This window comes from Argentina silus (assembly GCF_951799395.1).
Source record: "Argentina silus genome assembly, chromosome: 8".
Taxonomy (NCBI): domain Eukaryota; kingdom Metazoa; phylum Chordata; class Actinopteri; order Argentiniformes; family Argentinidae; genus Argentina; species Argentina silus.
The window spans coordinates 16,695,501-16,722,081 of NC_139662.1; the positions used below are offsets into that span (position 1 = coordinate 16,695,501).

General features: G+C 41.8%; 4 protein-coding genes across 5 annotated transcripts; 3 read left to right on the forward strand and 1 right to left on the reverse strand.

Moving 5' to 3' along the window:
- Positions 1-333: 333 nt before the first annotated feature.
- On the reverse strand, positions 334-3,960 carry LOC310808002 (glucose-induced degradation protein 8-B homolog). Its single transcript, XM_083674689.1, has 5 exons — positions 3,791-3,960; positions 3,411-3,538; positions 3,017-3,213; positions 2,706-2,903; positions 334-1,674 (listed from the first exon to the last, which is right to left on the reverse strand). Exons 2-5 carry the CDS (start codon positions 3,529-3,531, stop codon positions 1,501-1,503), a joined length of 690 nt encoding a protein of 229 aa, XP_083530815.1. The 5' UTR covers positions 3,532-3,538; positions 3,791-3,960; the 3' UTR covers positions 334-1,500.
- A 1,424-nt stretch (positions 3,961-5,384) lies between these two features.
- On the forward strand, positions 5,385-8,074 carry dnajc5aa (DnaJ (Hsp40) homolog, subfamily C, member 5aa; the record flags this gene model as incomplete). The annotated part of the gene is made up of 5 exons (XM_083674728.1): positions 5,385-5,431; positions 6,778-6,909; positions 7,234-7,447; positions 7,613-7,784; positions 7,944-8,074. The coding sequence occupies exons 2-5, from the start codon at positions 6,800-6,802 to the stop codon at positions 8,072-8,074; spliced, it is 627 nt and encodes a 208-aa protein (XP_083530854.1). The 5' UTR covers positions 5,385-5,431; positions 6,778-6,799.
- Positions 8,075-11,329: 3,255 nt separating this feature from the next.
- On the forward strand, positions 11,330-15,475 carry LOC310808149 (tumor protein D54-like). The gene is made up of 9 exons (XM_083674865.1): positions 11,330-11,398; positions 11,938-12,047; positions 12,329-12,477; positions 12,716-12,763; positions 13,361-13,462; positions 13,938-13,964; positions 14,564-14,602; positions 14,925-14,973; positions 15,078-15,475. The coding sequence occupies exons 1-9, from the start codon at positions 11,386-11,388 to the stop codon at positions 15,141-15,143; spliced, it is 603 nt and encodes a 200-aa protein (XP_083530991.1). The 5' UTR covers positions 11,330-11,385; the 3' UTR covers positions 15,144-15,475.
- Positions 15,476-17,863: 2,388 nt separating this feature from the next.
- Positions 17,864-20,562, forward strand: LOC310809018 (pancreatic progenitor cell differentiation and proliferation factor A-like). Of its 2 annotated transcripts, none has more exons than XM_083676132.1 (5): positions 17,864-17,943; positions 19,323-19,426; positions 19,661-19,738; positions 19,865-19,964; positions 20,170-20,562. In XM_083676132.1, the coding sequence occupies exons 2-5, from the start codon at positions 19,372-19,374 to the stop codon at positions 20,312-20,314; spliced, it is 378 nt and encodes a 125-aa protein (XP_083532258.1). In that variant the 5' UTR covers positions 17,864-17,943; positions 19,323-19,371; the 3' UTR covers positions 20,315-20,562. The 2 variants fall into 2 exon arrangements, with proteins under 2 accessions (XP_083532258.1, XP_083532259.1); XM_083676133.1 differs by lacking the exon at positions 17,864-17,943 and adding an exon at positions 18,173-18,249.
- Positions 20,563-26,581: the final 6,019 nt, after the last annotated feature.

Consider the following 26,581-nt stretch of genomic DNA (forward strand, 5'->3'; position numbering starts at 1 on the left):
TGCAGCCTAGGGGGTGGGTGAACACCAAGGGGGGTCCTGGAAGGGAGGCATATGTTCAGACATCAGGTACTGCAGACATTACATACTGTAGACAACATGAGCTACTAACCTTAACCTGAAGTACCTGGCGTCTGCAGTACTTGACGAATGGAAATGGAATGCATAATCAACCTGATGGAAAGAAACCATTTCATTGGGCAGCAAGGATACAGGTGTTTCAGACACAGAATCCAGGCAGAAACATACAGTTTGTTGGAGTGACTGAATTTGAGGTGACACATTGTTTGTATAAACAAACATAATCATCATATAATCAAACATATTTATTCTCTCAAAAATTGTTTATTTCAAGATCTGCAAATTTGACCTCAAAAACTTTCCATATACAAGTGAGGTGAGCTCTCTGTAGTCTCTATGTGCATAATCACATTGTTTGACAATAAAAAGTTGTATGAAATGAAAAATGGACATTTAGCAGCAGGTAAAAAACAAACAAATATTACAACGCCCAGACAAGATCACCAAGGCATGAGCACTTCTGTAATTACCTTAACCCATAACATTATTACACTACATACTTCTGGTGTAGTAAATATACAAATCCAAACTGGTTACTAACGCTCAATGGCCAGGTGCTTATTTGTACCTCTCCCCCAACATCTCTCTGTTAGAGCACTTCAGCTATGAGAGGCCATGGTTCCAGCCGCCTACACATTATCATTACACAATTACAAACAACAAAAGAAAACAGACAAAACGTACAAGTTAGAGCTTCTGCTATCTTTCAAAGACAGAGGGGGATGTGAACTGTTGCCAACTGTTCCTGTTGTGTACTGTATGTTGCGAAGTGGTCCGTGTGTGACGAGCAACTTTGCCTGTGACCTGGAGTCTCGTTGGCTTTAGCTCAGCAGGCTTTCTGTGGGACCTCAGAAAACTAGGGTTCAAACCAAGTCAGTCACACGATGCATCACATGAATAAACGTAGAACCAGTCCAGCAGACAAAGGCTCAGGGTCACTATGTGGATAGCTCTTAACATTTTTACCTGGAAAAATTCCCCTCTGTCCTTCACATAGGAGCCTAATTTAGGCTTCACAAACTCCACACTGTATGCAGCTATAAATCATAACTCCCACTCTCTCAATGTGGCAAAGCAGTGGCTCAGAAAACCCCCCAAAAACAAATCAGAAATCAACATAGTGCTCGAGAAAAAATACTTATGAGTTACTTTTCAGGCATATAAACCCACCATTTACATTTGTTGTCTCAAAGTGTCTATAAATGTGGGTACTATCTGTTAAATGTTTTACATCATGAAAACTGTCATTTTTAAAATACAGCCATATACAGTTTGCACAATCAATTAAGTCCTCTCATATATGCAACATGAAAAAATGTATTCATCATATTTATATATAATATGTTTTTACATTATCATCCAGTCGCTGACTGATTATAAATAGGAGAAGGGAAGTGTGGGTTGTCCATGTCATTTCCAGTTTTACTTGGGGTCCTCAATAGTGCCCTTGCTGAGGTCCGTCATTTTGGGGTATTTTACTTTCTTCTGGTCCAGCTCATTCTGAGCCCACAAGAGCAGCTTGAGTAGCTTGGCGAGTTTGGGCGTCGACTCTCTGTTCTCGTAGTCCAGCACAGCTTGGTTCACCTCACTCCACACCTGAAGGTTCATCAACAAGTGCAAATTAGTCACACAGAAACTAACCTCGGCTCCCAGTCTTCCTTATCACCTTGTTCAGAAAGGCTTGAGAAGTTCCAGGCAGAAAGTGCGACATAGAGGAGTGGAGACCATGGCAACGCAAGACTACACAGAAACAGACACAAAGAGCATCCGCTTCACCAGCCTAGATATCGCCTGGCCCTGCATGCACACATGCATACTCTTATGTATTGGGATACTGGTGTTGGGCACATAGAGAATGGGCACGCACACATTGGTATATAGTGAGCGCACACCTAGTGTTATGGAGATCACTCAGGCACTTGACGTCATGGCTGCTGTATGTTAGCACTGTGCATAGATAGATAGATCGATAGATAGATAGGTACTTTATTGATCCCTGAGGGGAAATTATGGCGTTACAGCAGCTCACATCACAAACAACAACAAAATAAAGTGAGCATAGCTGAAGTAAACAACCTAGAACCTACCTGATGCCTCCTAATCATTGCCATGCCAACATATTCCTCCCAGGAGCTGTCTTTGTCATCAATGAACTCCTCAATCTTCCCAAATAAAGCCATGATAGCACTGATTCCCAGTACACTTTACACAAGCGTGATGAGGGAAACAAACCCACGACCTGCTCCGGGATATTGGATCTTCCCATTCGTAAGTCCGAATCCGCTTCGTGCAGCAGCCATGGCGGCAGGTGACTGAGTGATCTCTATAACACCAGGTGCTCCCATTCTATATGTGCCCAAGACCAGCATCCCAACACATAACATACTCAAACCAGATCAGATACATCTTATGAGAACTCTCTAATTGCTGTTCAACAACATTTTAGCTGTAAATTTTGAAAAGTAAGCATTCGTATGTGATTGACCAAGTATTGAAAACAAATCGTCAGCACAACTGTAAACTTTGTTAGCCCAATGAGCTTAAGCTTAGGCTGCTGACAAGTATTCAGGTCTCAGGCAAGGTTCTCTCTCTATCTATCTATCTCTGACACACACACACACACACACCTTCTGTCGCTGCATCATGTTGAGCAGGTCTCCGAAAGGCGACTCCTCTGGATTGTCGAAGGCCAGCAGAGCCAGCGTCCTCTCCATTTCCGTCAAGCACTCCCGACTCTCCTCCCCCTGCTCTGCCAGCTGCGTCTGGGCAAACTCCAGCGCAGACTCCGTCTCCCGCAGTCTGATTAACTCAATCAAGTGCTGCTGCTGCAAAAGGGGAATGACGGGGGATGGGAAAACACATGAAGAGGAATGAGGACAAAGACGTTGTAGCAATTGATTTGGACAAGGCAATGCACAATAGGGTAGCCTAACCATACCTGCAGGTGGAAATACAGGTAGCGGTTTGTATCAAGCAACTCTGGGTGCAAGCTATTGATGAGTGCGATGGCCTCCTGGATCTGTCCCTTCAGGATCATCTCTCTGATCTTTATCCTCTCATCCAGAGAGTCCAGGTCCACACTGGGCTCGATCCCAGATTCCATACGGAACTTCTCTGCAGCCTCCTTAAAGCCCTCTAAACAAACACAGAAGATCAGGGGGACAGTTAAAAATACAGTGAAGGCTTTTTCCATTAATATAGCCTACTGACTATTATTATCATCATGTCGCAGGATCAATAATGTGCTGTCAAACATATGCTACACTTCACTGAGAGCGCTTCATATTGGCACCCACTACCAAGTGGATGTAGATAGCTGCCTAACGACATACCTGTCACCAGGTAATTCATAATGAGTCGATTCATGTCAGCCCTCTGTATGTGCACGTTATTTAGCTTGTCCATCCATTCGTCTTTCGTGATGTCTTCGGGCTTTTCCGCGTAACTCATCATTGGGATCCTGTTTGAAGTTTGAAGAAAGAAAACTTGTTAAACATAAACAGGTCAACAACCCCATGGCATGACATGAATGCAAACTAGCAGGCGTGTTCGCTGGAATATACAGAAACGAGCTGGGTATTGTCCGTTCTGAATCTACTACTGCCAAGGTCTGAACCGAATGATTATTCTGGCCTCGCATCAACAACAGCAGCACAGCAGAGTTGTGTTGTGCTAGCCAGCTGACTAGCTTAGCTAGCAAGCTACCACTCACCGTGTAATTGTAAAATCAATAAGATCAATTTGTTAAAGGAGTGAATTATTGGCTAAATTAAACCGTAATATACGTTAATGACTCCAATGTTCATAGCTAACTACTGTAAAATTAAATACTGAAGCTGTTTAGTTTCCGAGTTTAGCTATATTACGCGTAGTTGCTTCAACCTCTCGTCTCGCGACAAGACAAACGCGCAGATTCAAAGCTATTCGATTGGTCAGGGGAATGATGTCAGGGTTGCCAGGGAACAGTTGCAGCCACTGATGATTGGATGGATTTTCTTTTTCACCAGCTATAGAAATTGCAATACAATATTTCAGACTATGTACACTTTTAGAAAAAAAAGGTTCCAAAAGGGTTCTTCGGCTTTGGCAGAACCAGATAATTTGGCAGAACTCTCTTGTGCTACAAGAAATTATTTTTCTCCCAAATCTGATTATACACATTGGTCACTAATTTCATAAAGTATATAATCCTAGTCTCGTGAAGCCATACCTCCTTGAATAAACTGGATGGAATGGCTTGAAATGAACTGGACGGAGCAATGGGAGAATGTGCTCGCAATTTCATTGGATGTTACATTCCAATAACCCTCCCCCCACATGCCCATAGAATGGTTGTTTGTTGTTATCTGTCCAACCGAGTAAGGCTATTTTTGCAGAGATTTGTAGCGACTTTCTGCAAAGGACACATATGATAACCCTGTGTGTCCCATTGAAGAAGCTACAAAAATGATCGTCTTATTATCCAAATCCTACCATGTGGGTGACATGCACTGTCGGTCCTTGCATCTAGAGCGTTATCTGTGAATTTCAGAGGGGTTACATTTCCCCTGCCCCATCAGCTGTTTACTAAAACAAGTAGCCGGTCCTCGATTTGCTGAAAAACTAATCCAGATTGTGCCTTCCAGGGTTTTTACAATAGAAGATGATCTAATGTTAAAGGGACACTCCCTCAAATCAATGCCGCTAGAGTCTATGTCCCATGCTATTGGTTGTGTCTAGTGTTATATCTCAACCCCTAAATAGTAAAGATTGCCCGAATAAGATCAGGAAATTAAACAGTGCCAATCTAACAGATGGATCTACACAACTGATGACATGGGACGTGGACATTAGACTACATTTGAGGCCTGAAAGCATCTGACAACATTTTATTTTGCAGTGAAAGCATCTGACAATATTTTATTTTGCAGTAGTTGTAGTTCCTTCAAATTACAAAATGTGATCATGACATACATCTTGCCACCAAAAATTATCAACTTAATACAGACCTATCTTTTCAGAGGGGAACTGCAATTTGACAGAGAATTGCTGACAGATAGGCCTGCCCGGGTGTTTCATAATTAACCTATGAAAGGTTGAATAACTTTACACATCTCATGTTATGACTTCATTGCATAATAATGTATCATAATTGCATACATTGCCTACCGTTCTTCTGTTCTTCATCCCTATCAATGAGTTTCAGTATGCGCTTCGTGCTGGGGGTGGTCGGGGGCGGGGCGAAAATACTGCTGCAGCTGTCGATGGTTGTGGTGGTGGGTGCGCGCGGTTCCTTGGGATGCAACCATAATTAGGTACCGTTTATTATATCCCGGATTATTCCTATACTCTGCGTATCAAAGCCGACTGGAAGGTGAGCGTTCTCGTGCATTTGGATTGGTTATGTTTCTAGAAATATTTTCCCTCGCCCTTGAAAATTACTGCTGACTTTAGCGATCTAGTCTTGTCTTGCATCAAGAACAGGCCAACAAGCAAACCAACATGGATGCTGTGCGCTGAAACAGTGATGTTGGTGATGCAGCCAGAGATTAAGGCTCCAAGCATCGTATTTGCAGATTTAAAATAATACAGAAAGGAAAACATTATTATATAATAAACACATTTCTTGGATCATTATGTCTAATAGGGTGTAGGTGTACTTGCCATTTATTTGATGTACGACAAAGCCAGAGTTTTTTGACAAATGCCAACGTCGAAATAGCCTAGGCCTAGTAAAAATGAGTCATTTGGTCAGTTTGTGACATACTAGTTTTACTGGGCGTTGAGGAGAATAGGGTATTTTAAGACTAGTGCGCCGTTTAGTGTCTATGAATCTTACCCCTGTACATTATTGCATGCCTGGATGTCAATAAGGCCCCAAGACCTCTTGATTATAAATGACAGTATTTTTACCGATATATTTATATATAAAATTTCCGGGTTTTTTTCAAATGACATACTCTGATGCAGAGAATCGGGGATAATGATTCCAGCCTATGAAGCATTTTTGCTTCACCACTGAAGCATTTTTGCTTCACCACTGCAGGAGGCACAGTTTACTCGCTGATGCCACAGGCCCAAGTGTATCCCTACACTACAACAGCAGCAGCTTGGTTTTTTGATGAATTCCCACAGATCTCTTTGATTAGATAGTGCAGCAATTTAGGCTAAAGTTGCTGTTGTTCACTTTGTGAACCTTTTTCACATACAGTCCACTGTGTGAGCATGACAACATACAAACCTTACTTGTTATGAATGTTTTATTGCTAAATTTAGGACAATTCAGTTCTAGATAGAAACTGAGGAGAGCTCATGAATCTGAGACTTGGTTGTCTAATCTCAGATCTATTGTCACAGAGAGGGCAGCTAGACTTATTTTCACTTCTCTTTATATCGCTGATTTGCCATGGGACTGCTATCCTCTTACGATGTGTCTTTCATTGATGGTGAGCGATGAGATGCTCATCCTCTTCACCAGTCAACTCTCACTGAGGTGGACTTTAAGCAGCAGCTGATATATTGATGATGACAGAAACCAAACACTTTCATTTTGACGTTCAAGGGCATATTTTGTTTTCAGGGCAGAGCTGTAGGCCTATATGATATGTGGAAATAGGGACATGGCTTCATTCAATACACAGGGTGCTATATATATGCTGCATAATGATGCACTATTACATACCGGTAACTGTATATTGTTTTCCTTTTCCTTGTGTTCAGATTGTGAAGGACGTGAGGCATTATGGCGGAACAGCAGAGGCAGCGCTCCCTGTCCACCTCTGGTGAATCACTCTACCTTGTGCTGGGCATTGACAAGCTGGCCACTACTGACGATATCAAGAAATCCTACAGGTGAGTCAGACAGACCCTGACACTTACTCTCTGCTAATAATTGTCAATATTCATAGACGATGACTGCATAATATTACATCCAGCAATAGACATGCAATTGCTTTATGTAGATAACCATTTTTTTGTGGGGTTTTTTTTGTTGCTTTTTGTTGTCCCACTTATAGATGTAGTTTTAATTAGTTTTTCCTGTGAAGTGCATTGTGTTGCATCCCTGTTTGAAATGTGCTGTATAAATAAAATTAGATTTTATTATTATTTTAAGTGTCTTGTAAACAATTGGTACTGCACATTCTAATGATCACTCCCATGTGCCTCTGGTCTCAGAAAACTGGCACTGAAGTTCCACCCTGATAAGAACCCAGACAACCCTGAGGCGGCGGACAAGTTTAAGGAGATCAACAACGCCAATGCCATCCTGAGTGACGGAACCAAGCGCAACATCTACGACAAGTACGGCTCCCTGGGGCTGTATGTGGCCGAGCAGTTTGGAGAGGAAAACGTGAACACATACTTTGTCTTGTCCAGCTGGTGGGCCAAGGTAAGAGGGCGATTGGGGAAGATAAAGCTCCTTTAAGAAAAAGAAAACTGTGCCTGTGTGATGTTGACAGTGTTGCCCTTAACGCTGTTGTTTTCTTTTTTCGTCTCTCTTGTCGTCCTGTACTCTCTTGATACTTATACTCTCATGCTGTCCTCTCTCTTTCAGGCGTTGTTTGTCTTCTGTGGTCTTGCCACTGGCTGCTACTTCTGCTGTTGCCTGTGTTGCTGCTGTAACTGCTGCTGTGGGAAGTGTAAACCTCGGCCCCATGAGGGCCAGGAGCCTGACTTCTATGTTTCCCCGGAGGACCTGGAAGCACAACTGCAGTCCGATGAGAGAGGTAAGACCGGCTTGACACACTACTAGTCATTGCATGGTCAGTTTCATGTTAATGCTATGAAATCAGTCCCAAGTCATCAAGTGGTGTAGGATCCAACTCTGGCCATGTGGATGTAGGTGTCTGTGTGTCTATCTGACTGTCTTTTTGTCTCTCTGACAGAGGCTGGTGGTGATCCCATCGTGCTGCAGCCATCTGCAACAGAGACCACCCAGCTGACGTCGGACGGTCATCATTCTACCTACCGAACCGATACGGGCTTCGACTCGGGCTTCGACACAGGCTTCAACTAATCCCTTCCCTGTCCTGGGCTGTGGCCCCGCCTGCTTCCCTGCTCCACCTTAACAAGACGAACGAGAGGGGTAATCTGTTTCAACTACAAAAAGGAGAGCCAGCTGCTGAAGAGGAGAGGGAAGAGTGAGCGCGGTCCAGAAACGGAACTGTTGAAGACAACCCCCCTTCTCACCCTTACCCAAGAGTGGTCTACTCCCACCTCCATTTCGGAAAAAAAGAAAGAAAACGTTTGCTTCACTTTCGTTTTTTCTTTGGTATATATTTGGCCTTTGACCCCCCCCCCCCACAATCCACCAACCCATAGTCCCTTCTCCACATTTCTTGTCATGGTGTAGCATGCACTGTTTAAAACCAGTCATTGTCTTTATTTTGTTTTCTTCTCTTAATGTGACATATGTTTTGGTTGAGAACTTCATACTGTAGATGCATATGTATGTGCAATATGTGTGTGTGTGTGTGAGTGTGGTTCACTTGGGGTACAGTTTACTTGATGTTTTTTGCTTGTCGGATAAGAGAGAGGCTTTAAGGCTCAGGGAGGTATTGGATAGTGAGGTGTGCTTTGTGTATTGTCTTTGCTGCACTGTGCCGTTATTAAACATCCCAAAACAGAGCTGTGGAACCAGTCATTACAAAAAGCTCTGTTTTGCATTGCCATCGGTGGATGCCGTACTGTTGTTCTAACCTTCAGCTACTTAAACGGTCAAGGCCATAGCTATTGACTCCTATTTACTGTCCTGTTTTCATACAGTACATGACAGGGAGGGGGCGGGCAGATAAGATGCATTTTACGACAGCAATTTCCTAACTTTTGCTGATAGTTTTTCTTAGCTGTTGGTGGCTTCTTCCTCTTTATTTGACCTGGCTTGGTTTGGTCTGTACTTGTGCACCGGAGGTATTGCTTTGCCCCTGCCCCTCAAACCTGAATTGAATGCTTGCAATGCTTTCCCAGGACTCCCTCCCTGCATTGAAATACTGGGTATTATGACTTGTATCAGTCGATAAATCATAAACAGTATATCGCTTTACACATGTAGTGTGTAGTCAATAGCCGTATATGTTGTACAGTTTTACTTGCCACTGTGCCACCAACAGTTGCATTTGATTGGTGGGATATGCGTTCCCAGACATTTTTGAGCAACACCTCACTTTGAAAGTACTGCTGTATGCGATGTTCAGTCAATGATGGTATCTCTAGCTCATATTTTTCATTCAGTTGTGGTATAACGTTTGTGGTATTTGTCAATTCAGCAGCTTAAATTACATATTACTGTGAAATACCAGTGGTCTCACAGACAAAGGCAACAGACGCATAAAGGGTAACCCTTAACTTGATGTACCGTATTCTATCAACTATGAATATATATAGCTTAACTTTTTTTCATCCAAAATCAAAGAATATCTCCTGTTGCTCATCTGAGAATATCTCTGAAGTTGGTTGAAACAGGCAAAAATGTTCAATCTGCAGTTCTAGTTTAATATAGTGACACCACAGCTTTGTGGAGATTGAAGGACATGTACTGTAGGCCCTCAGCATATTTGAGTGGATGTTCTTAATAAATCCATTAATCTTGTAGGTTTTACCAGTGATTTCTTTCATGTGTCAAGTGCAACCCTTCACTGTATAAGCCAAGGACCTTGACCCGATCCCAGTTTAGAGGGTGACATCTTTTTCATTCTGAGCCGTCTTAATCTATGTGTACTGTAATGTGTGAAGGAAAATAATCATGTTACCATTTTCATATTTTTCTTTTGTATGTATGTACAGTATGTATGTGTGTGTGAAGGGAAAAATTGTTAGCATTTGAAGAATATTTTATCATCACCTTGTTTGTTATAGTTGTATCCAAGGAAGTTCTGAAGAGTGTTGTATTTGACCAACATTGTGTTGTTTTACCATGAATATTGGTATATTATTAGCTATTAGTTTCATCAGTGGGCTAGCACTACAGGCAGCTCTTATGTTTTTTTGTAACAACTGAATATGCATCCTGTGCAATGAATTCATAACTTGCCATAATCAGTCATGATCTTCATGATCTCTGTGGTCCTTTTACAGTGTTTCCTGTACCCTCCTGAAAAAAATATATAGATATACCTGTTATGGCTTCTTCATTGAGATGTTGGAAAATGCTAATTGTTCTGAGTTGAATGCAATGTGTGTTCAAAAAAACAGTACTGGATCAATGATCAGGAAATGGCTCATAAAAATGTACTGATACAGACAACATAGTATATAGTGTAATGATAGTGATATAGTAATTTGATGCATTTTAAATTAATTTGTCTCATTTTGTCATGTTTTTATTGAGCGGCTATAATTTTAAATGGTCTGTTGTTTTGATGTGGCCATTAAATTTTGCAACGCATGGTTTAATGGTAGAGGTCTCATGTACATACACTTAAATATGATGTATAAATATTGACCTTTATGTTGTAGCATGGTAATCGTGTGTCTGAAAGAAAACAAAGTGGGTCATTGATCTGATTTGCTGTTGTTAAATAAATGTTCCTGAACATTTAATGTTGTCTTCCAGTTATTCATGTCATATGTACAATATGCTGCAATGTGATATTCAAGTGTTTTCATACTCATGTAAATATGGAATGAATTACATAGCCTACAAGTGTAGCCCAAGAGGGAGCTCTTAATAAATATAGATGTATGAATAGGTATGTCGAGGGGAGTGTGGAGTGCCGAATTATCTCTGTAGTTGATTCATTGATTTAATGTGGTTATTTTCTATCACTACGGTATATTCTGCCGGTAGATGGAGACATAGTCCAGGCTCTTTCTTCAGTCATTCAGTAGTCTGTAGGCTACCTTCATCTTACACAGGTGCGGACGGTCGGTGTTTCAGATTTAAATGATTTAGTTACACTTAGTAAATGCAGAGAACATGGAATTTGGTCATTGATTAGCCATTTCAACAAAACACGATCTCTGATAAACCTGTATCAAAAGACAACTGTTCTACACTAGGGACACGCCCCCGGCCCCCATCAATTCAGCAACATTCACGTGCGGGATTTATTAACACGGGGGTATTTAATTATAAGTTTCTACATGACACGTTCTTTACTTTACACAAACCAATTGTCCAAAGAGAACCCAATATTGTGTCGCCCCTCTGAAAATGTGGGAAGTGTCTGCACATTGCAAGTGTCTGAATTTGAGGACTGTGGGATCTGACAGGACTCCTGCTGGAGAGTAGCCTACAGTAGTAGTAGTAGTAGTAGAGCTAACGTTAGCTAGCTAGCTAGGTTTACGAACACGGAGAAGTCTTGCCAGGTGAGGTTTTGTGTGCCGAACATGAACAGGCAAGGTAAGATTTTTCTCGGTTAAATTGCTTGATGTGTGACTGATATGTGACTGATAACATACTCGGAATTACTTGTTGGTCAGATAAAATAATTCCAAATGGACAATAGTATATGGTTTGCCTCCAGTCAGTATGTAAACAACCAACGCTAGTGCAGGTAGTCATGGGATCAGCACCAAGGCCAGCGCAAGCGAGGATAGACGCTGGGTTGAAATTTGTGTGTCGTGTGCCACAGACCCCCTACTGTAGACCTACGCCTACATGTAGACTTTATGTGCTATTGATATCATAACATAGACACATTTGAGTAATTAGAGCTCACATGTGTAATGCGTTATACTGTGCTCAATTCATTGTAGGACTTATGAGCCTGTATGAATGAAACTTGAAACAATGAATCGACCGCGTAGTACTTTTGTCCTCACCGTCTCTTCACTTGCGCTGTCCTTGGTACTAATTATATGGCTACATGTAGCGTTGGCTGTTTACACCAATATCAATCTGGATTTGGGAGTCAGACATGTAATGTGTTCCTTTCAAAGGTTTTGGTGCGGACTCAACCAATATTTCGATGGGAATACCACGAAATGGAGGCCTTCCTTCTGGTCTAACAGAGGAGGAAATGGATGATCTACAGGGGGAGCTAACAAAGGTATTGTTTCCTCTGTCAATCCACCATTTGCTCTTATCCCATTCTTGATGTTTCAAAACTCAATGTTCAGGTTTTTTAATATGTTTACGATGAATGATGAATATCAGTATTATATCCTACCCCATTAAGTTAATATGTTGTTTAAAACTGAATCTGCACAGTCCCTGAAGTCATACTCTCATTTCAACTCCACCATTGTCATCTTCTAATCGTTTTATGAAACCTCTTCAAACTCATCCAATCACCAACCTTTCTCTATTTTTTTTCGACCTGTATTTCAGGTGGAGGATGAAATACAGACTTTGCGGCAAGTTCTCTTTGCCAAAGAGAAATATGCAATGGATATCAGGGGGCAACTGGGTATGGGCCCGTTCAGTGATCTTAAACAGAATCTGGCCAAAGGCTGGCAGGATGTCCAAACCTCCTCCCCGTAAGTGTATCCTTTCAGATCTCCTTTTTCTGTGTAAGGTCACATGTTTAGGGAAAACATTTGGTTAGCCTGGTGCTGTGATGGTTACATAACCATGAAAAGCACAGTCATTAATTTCATGCTCTCTCCAAGATGTGGTATTGAATGATAATCTGTGTGTGTGTGTGTGTGTGTGTGTGTGTGTGTGTGTGTGTGTGTGTGTGTGTGTGTGTGTGTGTGTGTGTGTGTGTGTTTGCAGTTATCTTACAGCTTCAGCCACTTTGAAGGACATCAGCCGCTCTAATGCGTGAGTGGTAGTCATGATATCTGTTATAGCCTGAATTTGATTGAAGTGAGGTCTCCCAAAAGTTGTACTGCATATTCACATGTCTAGGAATGAGCTCTCTTCTTAGGGAACAGCTGATGGGATTTTGAGGTCAAGCACGATCAGTGTCCTCTTAATAGCCTGACTTAGCACGGGTAGCTGCACACGGGGGGGGGGGGGGGGGGGGGGCTGTTATTGTGTGTCGTGCGTCAACTCCACTGCATTTGTCCTGACTCCTGCCCAGAGCCCAGCAGGAGCACTATGACGATGGATCAGAGATCTCCATCTGTTTGTTCAGAACCTGTGTGGAAGGACCCTTAAAAGTGTAGTATGAAGATGTGGAATGATTGAGTAGACCCACGAGCCAGCATGGTGTTATAGTGACTTTGAAAAGGGTGTAGTTGGTGTTTTTGCGCATTGGCCAGGTAACATAGAGGTTGAGGAGAACGCCTCTTATTCTGTCAGTAAAAAAAGAGAAAAACTTTACCATCTTCTGTGATAACTTCAACAGCTCATACTGATAAATACTCAAAATGATCTTTCCTGTCTCTTGAACTTACTCTCCTTCTCTGTCTGTAGGTATAAGAGGACACAAGAGACTCTTTCTCAGGCAGGCCAAGTGACCACTGCTACCCTGTCTTCAGTGGGTGTGGCCATCACCAGGAGACTAGGAGAGATGAGGTTGGTCCCCTCGGACATTACAATGAGCCGGTCCTCTGATTTCTATCTCCCCTGCTCTATACCCCTCATCCCCGCCTACAGTCCACTGTCCCTTTCATCCTCCCTTTCTCCACCTCCACCACTCATCTTCCTATCCATCAACTCCTACACTGTATCCCGGCTATCTATCTCTATGACCACCCTACAGATGCATTACCTTAATCCCCTAACCATCCATCTTTTTAATCTATTCAGCTCTTTATCCTCAGAGCAACCCCACACGGTTTGTTTACGTAATCACAGGGAGACAACAACAACTCTAATCCAATCATGCTAGTACCTCTAAGTTGAGCAACACTAGTTGATTATTTATTGCCTACCCCACCGTTCCCTGTATTCTTTGAAGTGCAGCCTGTGTACAGGGTAGCTGGTATGATGTCTTTCTGCTTGACCCTCATGTCTGTCTTTCCTTTAATGATGCCCCCTGACTGAACAGAGCTCTGCCTCTCCCAAGCCCACCACGGTAAGCAAGGACCGAGTGCCTCCAGGCTAATACACCACATCATCTCACCTCTGACATTTTGTTGGATTTTGTTATTATATGTGTTTTCAAGGACTGTGCATAGCTTTTCTGCTGCATCAGAGTGAGGCAGGAGACAAATAACGATCTTGCCACAAATAATAAATTCTCCAGATGATCAACATAACTTATATTATTTCTAGTCATCTTTGAACTAGCTGTCTGAAAGAGAGAACTAGTACCCAAGATAATAAGTCCCTGTTGATGTGTTAATAGTCTTGTGTAGCCATACCTCCAAATCACATTGTTCTCACCCCTCCTTTGGACGGAGCGATGGGAGGACGAGCTCGCAATTTCATTGGATGTTCATTCCAAGAACCCTCCCCCACATGCCCGTAGAATGTTTTTGTTGTTGTTGTGTATGTCGTCTTTCCACCCCTCTGTAGCTACTTTCTGCAAAGTTCTGAACAAGGTTAATGTGTTAATGACCTTCCTGTTTCTGCAATCACTGATTAAGCTGTTAGTGATCCTACAATGTGTTGCTCTTGCGTCTCCTGCTGCCTGTAATGCTCTTACACACATCTCTCCTTCTCTCCCCACAGCCCTTCCTTGAGCCACTCCATAAGTGTTCCTGGTATGAGGTAAAACACTGGGAATGCTTGTTTCTGTTGTCATTGAAGTCCTGCTCTTACCCATGTGATCAGTTACAATGACAGATATGATGGGGGATTCCCAAACTGGATTTCTCTGTAGATTACTACTGCCAGATTTTCGTGGGAAAAGTGTGTTTTCTAGTCTAGTTCTATGGTTTGTGACTTGCAGGTTGAATATTATCCCAGAAAATTAATGTTAATCAATGGTGCAGGAAATGTACTGTTCATCATTGTGTGAGGCATTTGACCTGAAATTATACCTTGAGTGATAATGATGATTAAGATGCTTTATCTTCATGTCTTCTTCTAGACCTTCCAATACATTCAAGTCCTTTGAAGACATGGTAGGGAGCATGAAGGTGAGTTTGTAAGAAAACAAAACAGAACATATTACCATTCTAAGAATTCTAAACGAGGTTTAAGTGAATAAATCATTCTCCTCTCTAATGTCTCTCTCACACAGGACAAGATGGCGGGCAGTCGAGTGAACGGGTTTGACAGAAGCCCATCTCAAGATGGACCCTTTTAACATACCATACCTCGTCTTTCCTCCATAATCTGTAATGTCACTAAACATTCTTGCTCTCTTAAACTTTATGACCACTATACCATCAGACAGTTGAAATTGCATAGGTGGGTGATGAATATATGTTTTGCTAGTTCCATACTTACTACTACATTGTGCATGTGGAGAAATAGGCAGTTGGGGAGGGTTGGGAGCAAAAATTTAACAAAAGTAATAACACTACGGTATTAGATGTAATACTGTAAATTGACAGCGCATCAAACTAACTACGATTTTCAATTACTTAAAAGATGAAAGTCAGTAATGTGGTTATTCATATTGTCCTATTACTTTGTGGCGGGTGGGATTTATCACAATGTACAGTAATGTATTTTTGTACTTTGAGAGAGAGTTTTCAATTAAAGCCTATTGTATGGGGTCTGGCTGTTTTCTTATTTTGGGGTGCCGCCATCAGAGTCATCTTATTAGGAGGACAGTTTGATTTGTTAACCATACTGTAGATAGATGACATAAGGGTTAGCTAGATAAGAGATAGATGAGAGAAGGTTAGATAGAGAGTTGGTTGGTTGAGTGGTTGAGAGTGGTTTCAGTGGGGTAGAACTGTTATCCAAGGGAGTGCTCTCAATATGCTATGATTCACACTTCATCTGAGGGAAATGCCACGGAATGATTAAACCCCACAGAGTGTGTTTGGCTAAATAGGTGGAGAATATTATTAAACTCCTGAGCAAGTGGATCAATACACTGAGTAATCCACACTACATTTAAAAGATCTATACGACATTACAGTGATATGTTATGCAAATCTCCAAATGAAAAACATTGAAAATCAAAAGTGTGACTATCGTTCCTGTGTGTCTAATGACTTTTACATTTTTTACATTTTACATTTATGGCATTTAGCAGACGCCTTTATCCAAAGCGATGTACAACAAATAAATGTGTTTAAGTAAGTGAATCAACTATCCAACAGTCAACATAAGACAAAATTATTTATTTTATCACAACAGGGGCAGAGTAGAAGGGGTGTGGTGATGTGCGTTTAGAAGAAGCCCAGGTAAGAAGGGATGAGGGTGAGAGAGCAGGAGAGGAATAGTGGGGAGGGAAAAGATGTAGGAGTCGGGTGTGAGAATCACAGGGAGGCTGGTGAGGAGGTCTGTGGGCGTTCTTTTTGCTGTTTGAGTGTCTCACACACTACGTGCACACCACACACTACGATAACCAAACACACATAACTGCTGCACTTTCAGCTCAATGTACCACTGAGCTGAGGATCGAAGACAGATGCTTTACTATTCGTATCTAGGTTGTTGGTGGACAGGCTGTGTTGGGAAAAGTATCCTCTAAGTCCATGAGGAAATCTGGCTCACTTATCAGATGCATATATTCATTATTTTTTCATGATTGCATGAGCTAAACTGGAATTTGAAACGTTACTATGGCAACTGAAACATTAAGAATATCAAATATTGATGCCAAAATGCAACAGGAGTCGCAGCGCTCTCCCTTTGTGTACAGTTCTGTCTGTGTCCTCATTATTTTGTGGCACTGTGTGTTTGGAAATAGTTTTGTTTTCATGATGCCATAGTAGAGAGAATGTGACCCATAGCCTGGCCATCCATGTTGACATTAACAACCACATATTCAGTGCGATTCAGTCAGTAATCGAATGATCAGTTTGCATCACCATACTGTACCAATCATAACATTTTTTAATTGTTCTGTTTGGGAAAAATTTAAGACGTATGATTTTTGCATAGATTAGTTATATAATATACGCTGCTTGTATCTAGTGTATTTACACATGGGACAGTTGAGGTGGTCCTCAGTTGATTAGATTCTAAGTCTAGTCAATTCTCACAAGTCTATAATTTTTTGATCAAATATGTGAAAGTGTTGTACAATGATCCAGATAACCTGTGTAAGGAGCAATTGATCACTTTAAATAGAATATAATTAATGTAAATAGAATGTAAATAGAATGCAGTGGTCACAAGGTTTTGCTTCCCACACACAAGCACATGACTAAATCACTGTCTCACCAAAATCCGTCTACAGAAACACTGGGGACCTAAAATGCCACGAAACTTCTTACAGTTGTAAACAAATAACAATATAATTCAGTCTCCTCACTGCCATAGGGAAACAGACTGGCATAATGATAATTTCGACAAAAGATAACATTCTCACTGTAGGTTAAGCAAAAGTAGGACGTCATTTTATAGTCTTGAATTGTGAAATAGACCATTAGACCGTAGCTAAATTCCTTAAAAACAAAAATTAAATGATCATAACGTTTTCCAAAACTCTTGTTCCCTGACCGGGAATCGAACCCGGGCCGCGGCGGTGAGAGCGCCGAATCCTAACCACTAGACCACCAGGGAAGGATACACTCGATTCGAAATATACTCTTTATAAAAGGAATAATAACATTTAAAAGAAATAAAGCCATCAATATAACATCTTTAATATAACACAATATTTATACCATCCAATATTTGCTTTGAAAAATCACAACATTGGCCGTGAATTGGTCGCTTCATGTGGCACAAGTGCAACTATCTCTCTTGTTGTTTACAGAGGGTGCGACAGCTGCCGCGGATCCCAGTTGACGTATCTCTGGCAATGGCAAGCATGTTTTGTTCCTTCAATCTGCTTGGAAACAGTTGCAGACGTGACCAATCTCCGCCCCTGAGCAGCGTCAGACTCATAAGTATAAAACTACTACTTGTCGAGCTTCAGTACAACTGGATTGAAGGCGCTAGAGAGACTAGAAGGGTCCCAACCGACATTTTACCGAGAGGTAAGGCTTTCTTGATTGCGCTTTATGTCCAATTTAGTGAACGAATTGTAAATATCCAAATAGGTCTCTTTCATAGTTACTTTTAATTTAAAACTGCTGTTGACTAATGATTGGCAAGTGAAGATCGACAAGTAAAGATTGACAGGTCAATATTGTTTTTGATTAATGCACAGATATGAGACAATATGACATTGGATCTATAAACCATCTCTTTGTCCTCAGCTTTTTTACATTGTGAATATCACCATTAAGGATACAAGAGAAGCATCACAGATAATTTTCTATTATTAGTTGGATTGTTGTTAGGTAAGCAAAGGAATGTGACCGCGCTAACATTCAGTCTCTGCATCTACATTTGGACTGGATATGGGCTGTTTATCATGCACTTGACATGACTGCTGTTAATTTACATGTATTGTTGCATGTAATGTCTTGTATACAGTTCACACACACACACACACACACACACACACACACACACACACTTTGATGTGTTCTGTCTATGTTGAGCAGAGTATTAGGTCGTGCTTAAAATCCCCAGCCATCTGGAGTTTGCACTTAGTGTATTCAGCCCTGTCTGGACCTAGAATTTATACAGTGACAATGTACTATATGGCTACATGTAACATAGGCCTATAGTTATGGCTGCTCTGTAAACATTCAGCCAATGGACATTTACAGGAGTATGGTTGATAGATGTGTGTGGTTTCTAGATTTGGCCGGTTTGATAATGTGGATAAGTGGCTCAGCAACACCTTAGATGTCTCGCCACAGTGTTAAGCACTGTCACCATCACGCTGCCAGCATGTGCACTCGGCTCTCAGTTTCCTGGCTGAGCGCCCTGCGTTGGGTTAGGGTTAGGGTTAGGGTTACACACACACACAAGTCTAGGTCAGTTATTTGGGTCTGTGGTAACTGGACTCCCTGCATGGCTTCTGGGGAGTGCCACCCCCAGCACCCCTTCAGACTGAGAGGGGTCTAGAAGCATGGGGAAACATTTCCATGAACCTTGCACATACTTTAGCGATGCATTTTCTGTGAATGCTTTTAGTAGCCTACATCCTGGTAATCCAGAAGCTGTTTTCTGCCTGTTGCATTTCTTTCTCTCTCTCTGGCTGAAATGAAACGTGACAAATCCTCTGGCACATCTCCTGCAAGTAGGCTTTTGCACAGCTTATTGTCTTTAGGGAGGATGCTGTACATGAGATCTAGCAGTATCCCTGTATGATTTGTCTCATTCCAGTATCACTGGCCTCTGCTTGCAAACTCTTGCAAACTGTTCCTGTGCCTCAACACACACACACACACACACACACACACACACACACACACACACACATTATAACCCATGCTTCCCTTCTCTCCTTCTCCTTCCCCAGGTTTACCATCTTTCATCTTTGAGCGCTTTTACAGTCAAGGTTGGAGAAAATGGCAGCGATTCCATCGACCGGCTCCCTCATCGCCACCCATGATTACTATAGAAGTGAGTCAATGGTCCACATGCATGCATGCCTCACTGCACTGTCAGGTCGGGAGGTAAAAGCTGTCAGACATTACTCTGGATCAATATAGTTTTTTTTTCTCTTGTATGTGGATCTCTGGCCATATTTACCCCTCCCTATTGGAAGTCTGTATGTAATGCAGCCCTATTGGGTCCTGGATGTTGTTCAAAGTTCTATATTGATCGTTCTTTACTGGATGCTTGTCTGTTTTCCAGGGCGCATAGGCTCCACCTCCAGCAACAGCTCTTGCGGCAGTGCTGAGTACACAGGGGAGGTCATTCCACACCACCCAGGTAAGAGGATGATCAGGAATACCTTACTTTAAGAGAGGGTGATAAGGTTTTCATTTGAAACCTGTCATCTATTAGATCTCTCTGTAACTGGGTTTGTTTGACCAGAACTCCCTCTGTTCTCCTCAGGTCTGCCCAGACAGGACTCCGGTCACTGGTGGTCCTCCTTCTTCTTCGCCCAGAAACAGAACCAGCCCGGCGTGCAAAATGTTTCTGAAATCCAGCAGAAGTGAGTCACCGCAAACCTACAAACCTGTATGAAACCCACAAACCTGTATGAGTCAAATCAAGGAGTACATTTTCACGCTCACTTTCAAAAGTGAACAATATTATCTTTGCTTATCTACTGGACTATTATGACATTCATGCAATGTAAACAGTTAGCTGCTGCTCTGTGCCTGGTTATAACAGCAGTATTCCTCTCTCCCCCGCAGGACTGGGACATACAGTGTAACCAATGGTCAGGTGACGTGTATCGCCAGGGAGATGGTTCTGAAGAGGCAGCTCAGTGAAACCAGTGAGTCTATGAAGTTGGAGCCACAGACCCCTCCACCAACGTCGTCACCAACCGTGTCCTAACTCCCACCCCCTCGCCACCCCAAACCCAGAGTGTAGTCTGGGAGACGGAATCTGCCGAGGCTCCTTTTTATACCTTTAGAGATGGAGGCTGTATTTCCTCCTGTGTTTATATACTGTAGCTACTTTTTTTTAATTAATGACCAAAAAAGTTAAAAAATATATAAATATAAAAATTCCCAGTGTTTTCTCTACCATGATGCTTTATCCTGTTGTTGAATAAACAAAGTGCTTTGCAGCCAATACTTGTACATGTGTTCCACTGTGTTTATTCAAGTCATAAATACGTAATTATTCAAATTCAGTGTACACTGCCCTCCATAAGTATTGGAAAGAGGAAGCATGTTGTCTTCTTTTAAACAATTACTTTTAAACAATTTCTCAAAAAGTAGAGATTCTCACCTTTAATTCAATGTTTCCTTTTTTCAGATTGGTTTCACCATTTGGAAATTGCAACCCTTTTTGTACATAGTCCCCCTATTTCAGGGCACCAAATGTCTTGGAAAATTGGCTTGACAGGTGTTTCTGGAGTGTCAGGTGTGTTCCGTCACATCATTTGCGCAGGCATAAGAGATAGTAGTAATTGTTTGATTTCATATCCAAACTGTTGGAGTATAGAGCTAAAAGAAGACAAAATGCTTCCTCTTTCCAATACTTATGGAGGGGACTGTATGTCACTAAATATTTTTGGGCTCCAAGAAGGCCTTGCTTATTGCTTATGATCTATGCTTATGCTATTAGATATATAGTGTTCAGGGCTTTTTTGATTTCCCCTCGATTCAGATTCAAGATTCAAGATACAAGACTTCATTGCCATGCCAATCTGGTTGGGATTTGCTTCAGTGCAGCACACATGTAAAAACAGGGACAATTCCACTCAATAACATCCATACATATTTACTTAGAAAGGGTTAAAACATGTGATAGAAAAATACGATACACAATAAAAAATAAACAAATAGGTGTTATCCAGGCCAGTCCATACAGTGACAGTGCTAAAGAGCAGCCTGAGGGCTGAGTTGGGTTCATGGAGTGTACAGCTGTTATGGAAGCGTTGATTTGCTCTGAGGCATTGTGACTCAACTAAGGTTAACTGCAATATCATACACAACTACATTGGTAAGCAGTGGCTCCTCAGAGTCCCCCACCTGTCTTTATGTAATCAGTTCATGCGACACATCCTCAGATCCTCAGTGGCATGTTTGTTCACGTCAATGCTGATGAGTACATTGTCTGTTTCATGTCTCCAGAGAGATGATGCACTTGCTAAATGGAATTAAGCTGGCTACGGTATGATTAGCAACAGCTACTTACGAGAGACGTTGGCTAATAGATCTTACGTAATAGGCTACCTAGCCTGTTCTGGTCAAACAATGTAGGTCAAACACCTGTAGAAAACATTTGCTTGGCTATGGAGTCATTTCCATTGTATTCAATATAATCTCTGGACAAATAAGTAAATGGCAGCACATTGGTTGAGTCAGCACCCAGTTATATCAACAAGGTCACATTAAAAAAAGCACATTGTAGGGTCACTAAAACTAGCCAGAGTTTTTCATTCCACTTGTGCCCTATATTAAAGAAGTGTATGACAGGTCGAGGAGTTTTTCCTGCCCACGTGACCTGATCAGGTAAAACTGGAATATCTAGTTATATGCCATCACTCGAGCCAGAGTTTTCTTGGTCAGGTCACATGACACAGAAAAAACCCTAGCCTAACACATGAAGCAGGCCAGGCTGTAGAACCAGTTTGTGAGAGGAGGTCACGTGTAAGCAGCCAAGCCAGGGAATTACTGCTGGCAAGAACAACAAAGGACAAACAACCTCCATACAGATAGTACTGGAGCTGGAGCTGGAGCTGATAGGCAAACTGGTTGCTGTCAGTTGTTTTCATGAACACTGACCAGAGTCAACATCCAAGATTAGGTGTATAGTCTACGAAGATATGTATAGATATAGTCTACGAAGTCTGGCTCAGAGCTATATTATAGTTACAGTTATATGTTTGATAAACTCTGTATGTTATGTATAGCACCAGTTTGTTGTTACATACACAACAAAGTCACAGTGAAATGTTTCTGAAAGCGTAGAGGGTCAGAAAAGAACTTAGCAAGTAATGACAGGAAGTTTCTTAAGTCCTAGCAAGTGATTGTGCTGCTGGGCGCTGGCTTCAGGAATAGTATCTTGAGAATCATTGCAAAGTAAACACAGACTTTTAAATGACTACTTACCTATCGTAAATAACACTACAATGAATACAATAAACAGAACAAGCCATAATTATGCTCTGTCTTGAGATGCACATTTACATTCCAATCTTTATCCACAATACATTCCAAAACCTTTTCAGTACAATCAAAACAAGAATCAGCACAAAATCTTTTGAAATCCAGAACCGGTTTAGAGTACCATTTCAATGTGACATTTACAAACTATGTAACTAAATACCGAAGCCTCAATCATCTGTAACACAAACACCTTACCCCATCTTCATTTTTCTAACCCTTACCCTATTTTTCCACCACGTCCACTCCCAGCCTTGCTATTCCTGTCCATAGCATGAGTGAGCCTCTTGGAACTAAAAATTCCCTGTTCTCTAAATCAGGCACACTCAGTCAGCTCACAGATATGGAAATCTCCCATCAAGCAGGCTCTAAATAGCATGCTCTGTTACTGGTATTCCATTTTTATCTCCTCTGTGAGGTCACCCTGATCAATGTTTTTGAGGTCACCCTGTTCTGTGTTGTGTGAGAGGCAGAGGAAGGGAGAGAGAGAGAGAGAAAGACACATGTAGAGATGGATATCTAACAAAAACAACATTGTGCATATAGTAGTTACATCTGCACTCTTAGAAAAAAGGGTTTCAAAGGGGTTCTTCGGCTGTCCCTGTGGGAGAACCCTTTAAAGAACCATTATGGGTTCCATGTAGAACCCTTTTGGGTTCCATTCAGAACCTTCTGTGGAAGCGAGTTCCTTCTTTTTCCAAAGTATGTATCAGCACTTTTTCCAAGAGTGTATCAGTTGATATCTGATTCTGTATCCACTGATGCTGCTTCCTCTCTCTGGGTGGCTGGTCAGGTCACCCCCTAGAGTAGAGAAGCGGGCTGTGAAGGGGGCCTTACGGTGTGGCATAACATGGCCTCGTTTCACTAGCTCAGCGTGACCGACTGTCACCCGTACCACCGATGAGGACTATGTGACTGTCTTTACAGTGTTGTCTTTACACTCTGGCTGACTTTACAGTGTTGTCTTTACACTCTGGCTGTCTTTACAGTGTTGTCTTTACACTCTGGCTGTCTTTAGTACAATGTATAACCCGGCTGAGAGATATTGAGCCAGTAAACAGTACAACAGATCTGAGGATATTAAGAAACTTTCACTGCACTTGAAGAGGGAGGGAGGCACTGTGAAGACAGAGATATTTGGTTAAACAGCAGAGAAGCAGACAGAAGGAACTATCCATAGAAGATTAAACGAAAGTAAAATAAAGCTTAAAAGAGGGAATATAGGACACTGTGGTAAAGTCTAGATGGGGACAATCTCTGTGAGAAAATGTTTCAGCTTTGTTTTTTTATCGCCCACTGAAAGAAAACAGGTGCACAACTTGAGTCAATTTGGCTCCTACGTGAAGTGGGTGAAAGTGCAATTTGAAATGGAGTTGAGAGTGTGCGGTCAGGGTGAACTAGGCCGGTCTGTTGAAATGTCCCAACCTCATGTCACCCATTTCTTTGAATGGGGTTCAGGTGTCATGAATGTGAACTTTTCTTTTTTTAATCCTTGACCTTACTGGTCATTTCATTGGGGTTGGAACCTTGTGTGGAAATGGTGGCAGTAGTTCCGATGCCTCACTGGGGTCTCAGAGGTATAAGGGGAATCTGGGGCAAACCAACCAGCAGTGTGGGTGGCATGTGGCCAAGGGTGCCAAGTTCAGTATTCTGCATGTCAGGGCAATGAATGACACTCTTAGCAGGACTATTTTTGATCAGCACGCAGGGGGAGCGTGAACACAGCGGGATCGCAGTGAGTGTGTGCATGTGTCTCAGTGAGATTAAGTCACCCTTGCTCATGGTTGATCATCTTCATAATGGTTTGAATATAGGCCTGTTTTTCCTGGTCAGGTCACGTAGGTCTAGTCAGGAAAAACTCAGGGCCGTAGTCATGCGATATCAAGCTATGCTCTACCACTCTGGTGACCTCAAGAGGTTTCTGTCAAACTCTGGAGCATTAAGACATACAGGTATGAACTCTGGAGCATTAAGACATACAGGTATTATATTATTTTTTGTTACTCTGTGCCATTGCTGTTTGAGGTCTGAGACCTAGTGCATGTGGTAGGGCCCGGGGTTTTTCTTGGTCAGGGCATATAGTCACAATAAACTTCTGGCCCTAGAGAGATGAATCAAGCTAGTGCTGTGAAAGGTACCCGGGTAAATTTCCACATACAGACTCACTGATTGTGAAACAGCCATTGGCTTTTGAGCCCAGCCAAAAAACGTCCACCTCACATAACCCGGTGTCTCATAGTCTAACCCCCATAATGCCCTAAAACCTCAACCTGCCCTTTAAGTTTGATCCCTGCTTGGTAGGATAAAGAGACCTGTGGGTTGAGGGTGACACAGCGGGGTAAAAACATTGATGCTAATTTTAGCTTTATGAAAAAGAACGCACAGTATTTTGGAAGGTTTGCACCTGAAAGTAAACACTGTTATTGACCCTGGGAGAAAAAAAAGAGTAAACAAAAGTATGTTACATGGTCTTTCTTGCCAAACTCACGGGGCTCTGCTCTGCTGTGTCTGTAGGACTTCATAATAAACAACCCTACACAGATTAGTTACTTTTACTGGTTCATTCCTACACATTGTTATGGTCCTTGTGTCGCTCAGTTGGTAGAGCATGGTGCTAGCATGCTTAGGTTGTGGGTTATGTTCCCACTGGAACCATATAAACAAAACATATATGCAGCCACTCACTGTGCTGTAAGTCACTTTGGATAAAAGCGTCTGCTAAATGGCATACATATATACACTATAACAGATTGATCTCATGCCTTTAGTCAATTTCACTGTTCACTGTTACCCATAGACCCTGGTGGCTGGTTTGTTAGTGGTGAAGTCTTGCTTGAATATGTATTATCAATGGCCGGACTAGATGCTTTCAGTCTCTCCACTGCTGCTTTCAATGTCTCTGCTGCTCTCTTGTGGGCTAACTTTGTCACTCACGATGTCAGCCTGCAGTTTTTTATGTAAACATATCAACACCTACCCACACAGTACACTGAGATTTGTGCAGATGAGGAGATCAGATAGGTAAGGAAGCAGTTTTAGCACTTATCCACTATGCATAGTACATTGAAAAGAAAACAAGTAGCCAAGTCGTCGGTTTGATAGCTCATCGCACTGTTTTATTCAGTTACTGACGTCTCTGGAGGAGAAGAGAGCCTTGCAATGCTGCTGTTGGTAAACCAACATTTTTTTACCATAGCGTTGACGTTACACTGAAAAAGCGCTATTTCAAAACAAACACAAGTCCCTCATTAGTGATATGTAAGAGGCAGAGATTATCCCGCCTGGGCGGGTTGCATGAAACCAACAAATTAAACTGTCTCTGCCTTTTTCTTTTGTCTTTTACTCATTTCACATATATCAATAAATATTTATACCTATAAACACTTTCAAAAAAATCTAAATATTCAGTCACATGTACTGGAAAAAGCTCCACTTTTAAATCACAATGATAAATGTACAAAACGATGATAAACATTTCATATAAATGTCATGGTATTAGGTAGAGACTTTCCTGTCACGTCAGTAAAGATCGATGGTTAAAAAATAAACTCAGAGATTCAGCATTTCCTGAGGTTCTTGTGTTCCCCTATGAAGACCAGGAGAGGGGAATGGCTTTTACATCACTGTGGAGCTATTACAACAGGTCAAAGAGTACCGAGCAACCAGGGAATGTCAGCATATAGAATCATCACGATTTGGAACTGGAGTCTTTCCTGACCATGAGATCTGACCGGGAAAAAATCCTGGCCCCAATCATGATCAGTGCCACTATATGTTTCAACTACATACCGCAGCCTATATGCTATTACTCTGTGTGCTTTTACGCTTCAGACATTTTGAGAGTCTTAACGAAATGCTTGTTTCTCAAGTGATTGATTGAAATCATTGTGTTACTCCTTAAGCTTAGGTAGGGCTATTCATTGTGCACTTTAAACTGGCATGAAGCTCCCTCTCAAGAATCCCTTACCAGCCATGACCCGAGGCC

Bases quoted from the DNA above. Each gene is read 5' to 3' on its own strand.
- LOC310808002 (XM_083674689.1), bottom strand. From the start codon at position 3,531: ATGATGAGTTACGCGGAAAAGCCCGAAGACATCACGAAAGACGAATGG. The intron at 2,904-3,016 runs GTATGGTTAGGC...CCCCTTTTGCAG, and splicing joins ACCTGTATTTCCACCTGCAG to CAGCAGCACTTGATTGAGTT. The intron at 1,675-2,705 runs GTGTGTGTGTGT...ATGAACCTTCAG, and splicing joins ACATGATGCAGCGACAGAAG to GTGTGGAGTGAGGTGAACCA.
- LOC310808149 (XM_083674865.1), top strand. The intron at 12,048-12,328 runs GTATTGTTTCCT...CCTGTATTTCAG, and splicing joins TACAGGGGGAGCTAACAAAG to GTGGAGGATGAAATACAGAC. The intron at 12,478-12,715 runs GTAAGTGTATCC...GTGTGTTTGCAG, and splicing joins GATGTCCAAACCTCCTCCCC to TTATCTTACAGCTTCAGCCA.
- LOC310809018 (XM_083676132.1), top strand. From the start codon at position 19,372: ATGGCAGCGATTCCATCGACCGGCTCCCTCATCGCCACCCATGATTAC. The intron at 19,427-19,660 runs GTGAGTCAATGG...TCTGTTTTCCAG, and splicing joins CACCCATGATTACTATAGAA to GGCGCATAGGCTCCACCTCC. The intron at 19,739-19,864 runs GTAAGAGGATGA...TGTTCTCCTCAG, and splicing joins GGTCATTCCACACCACCCAG to GTCTGCCCAGACAGGACTCC.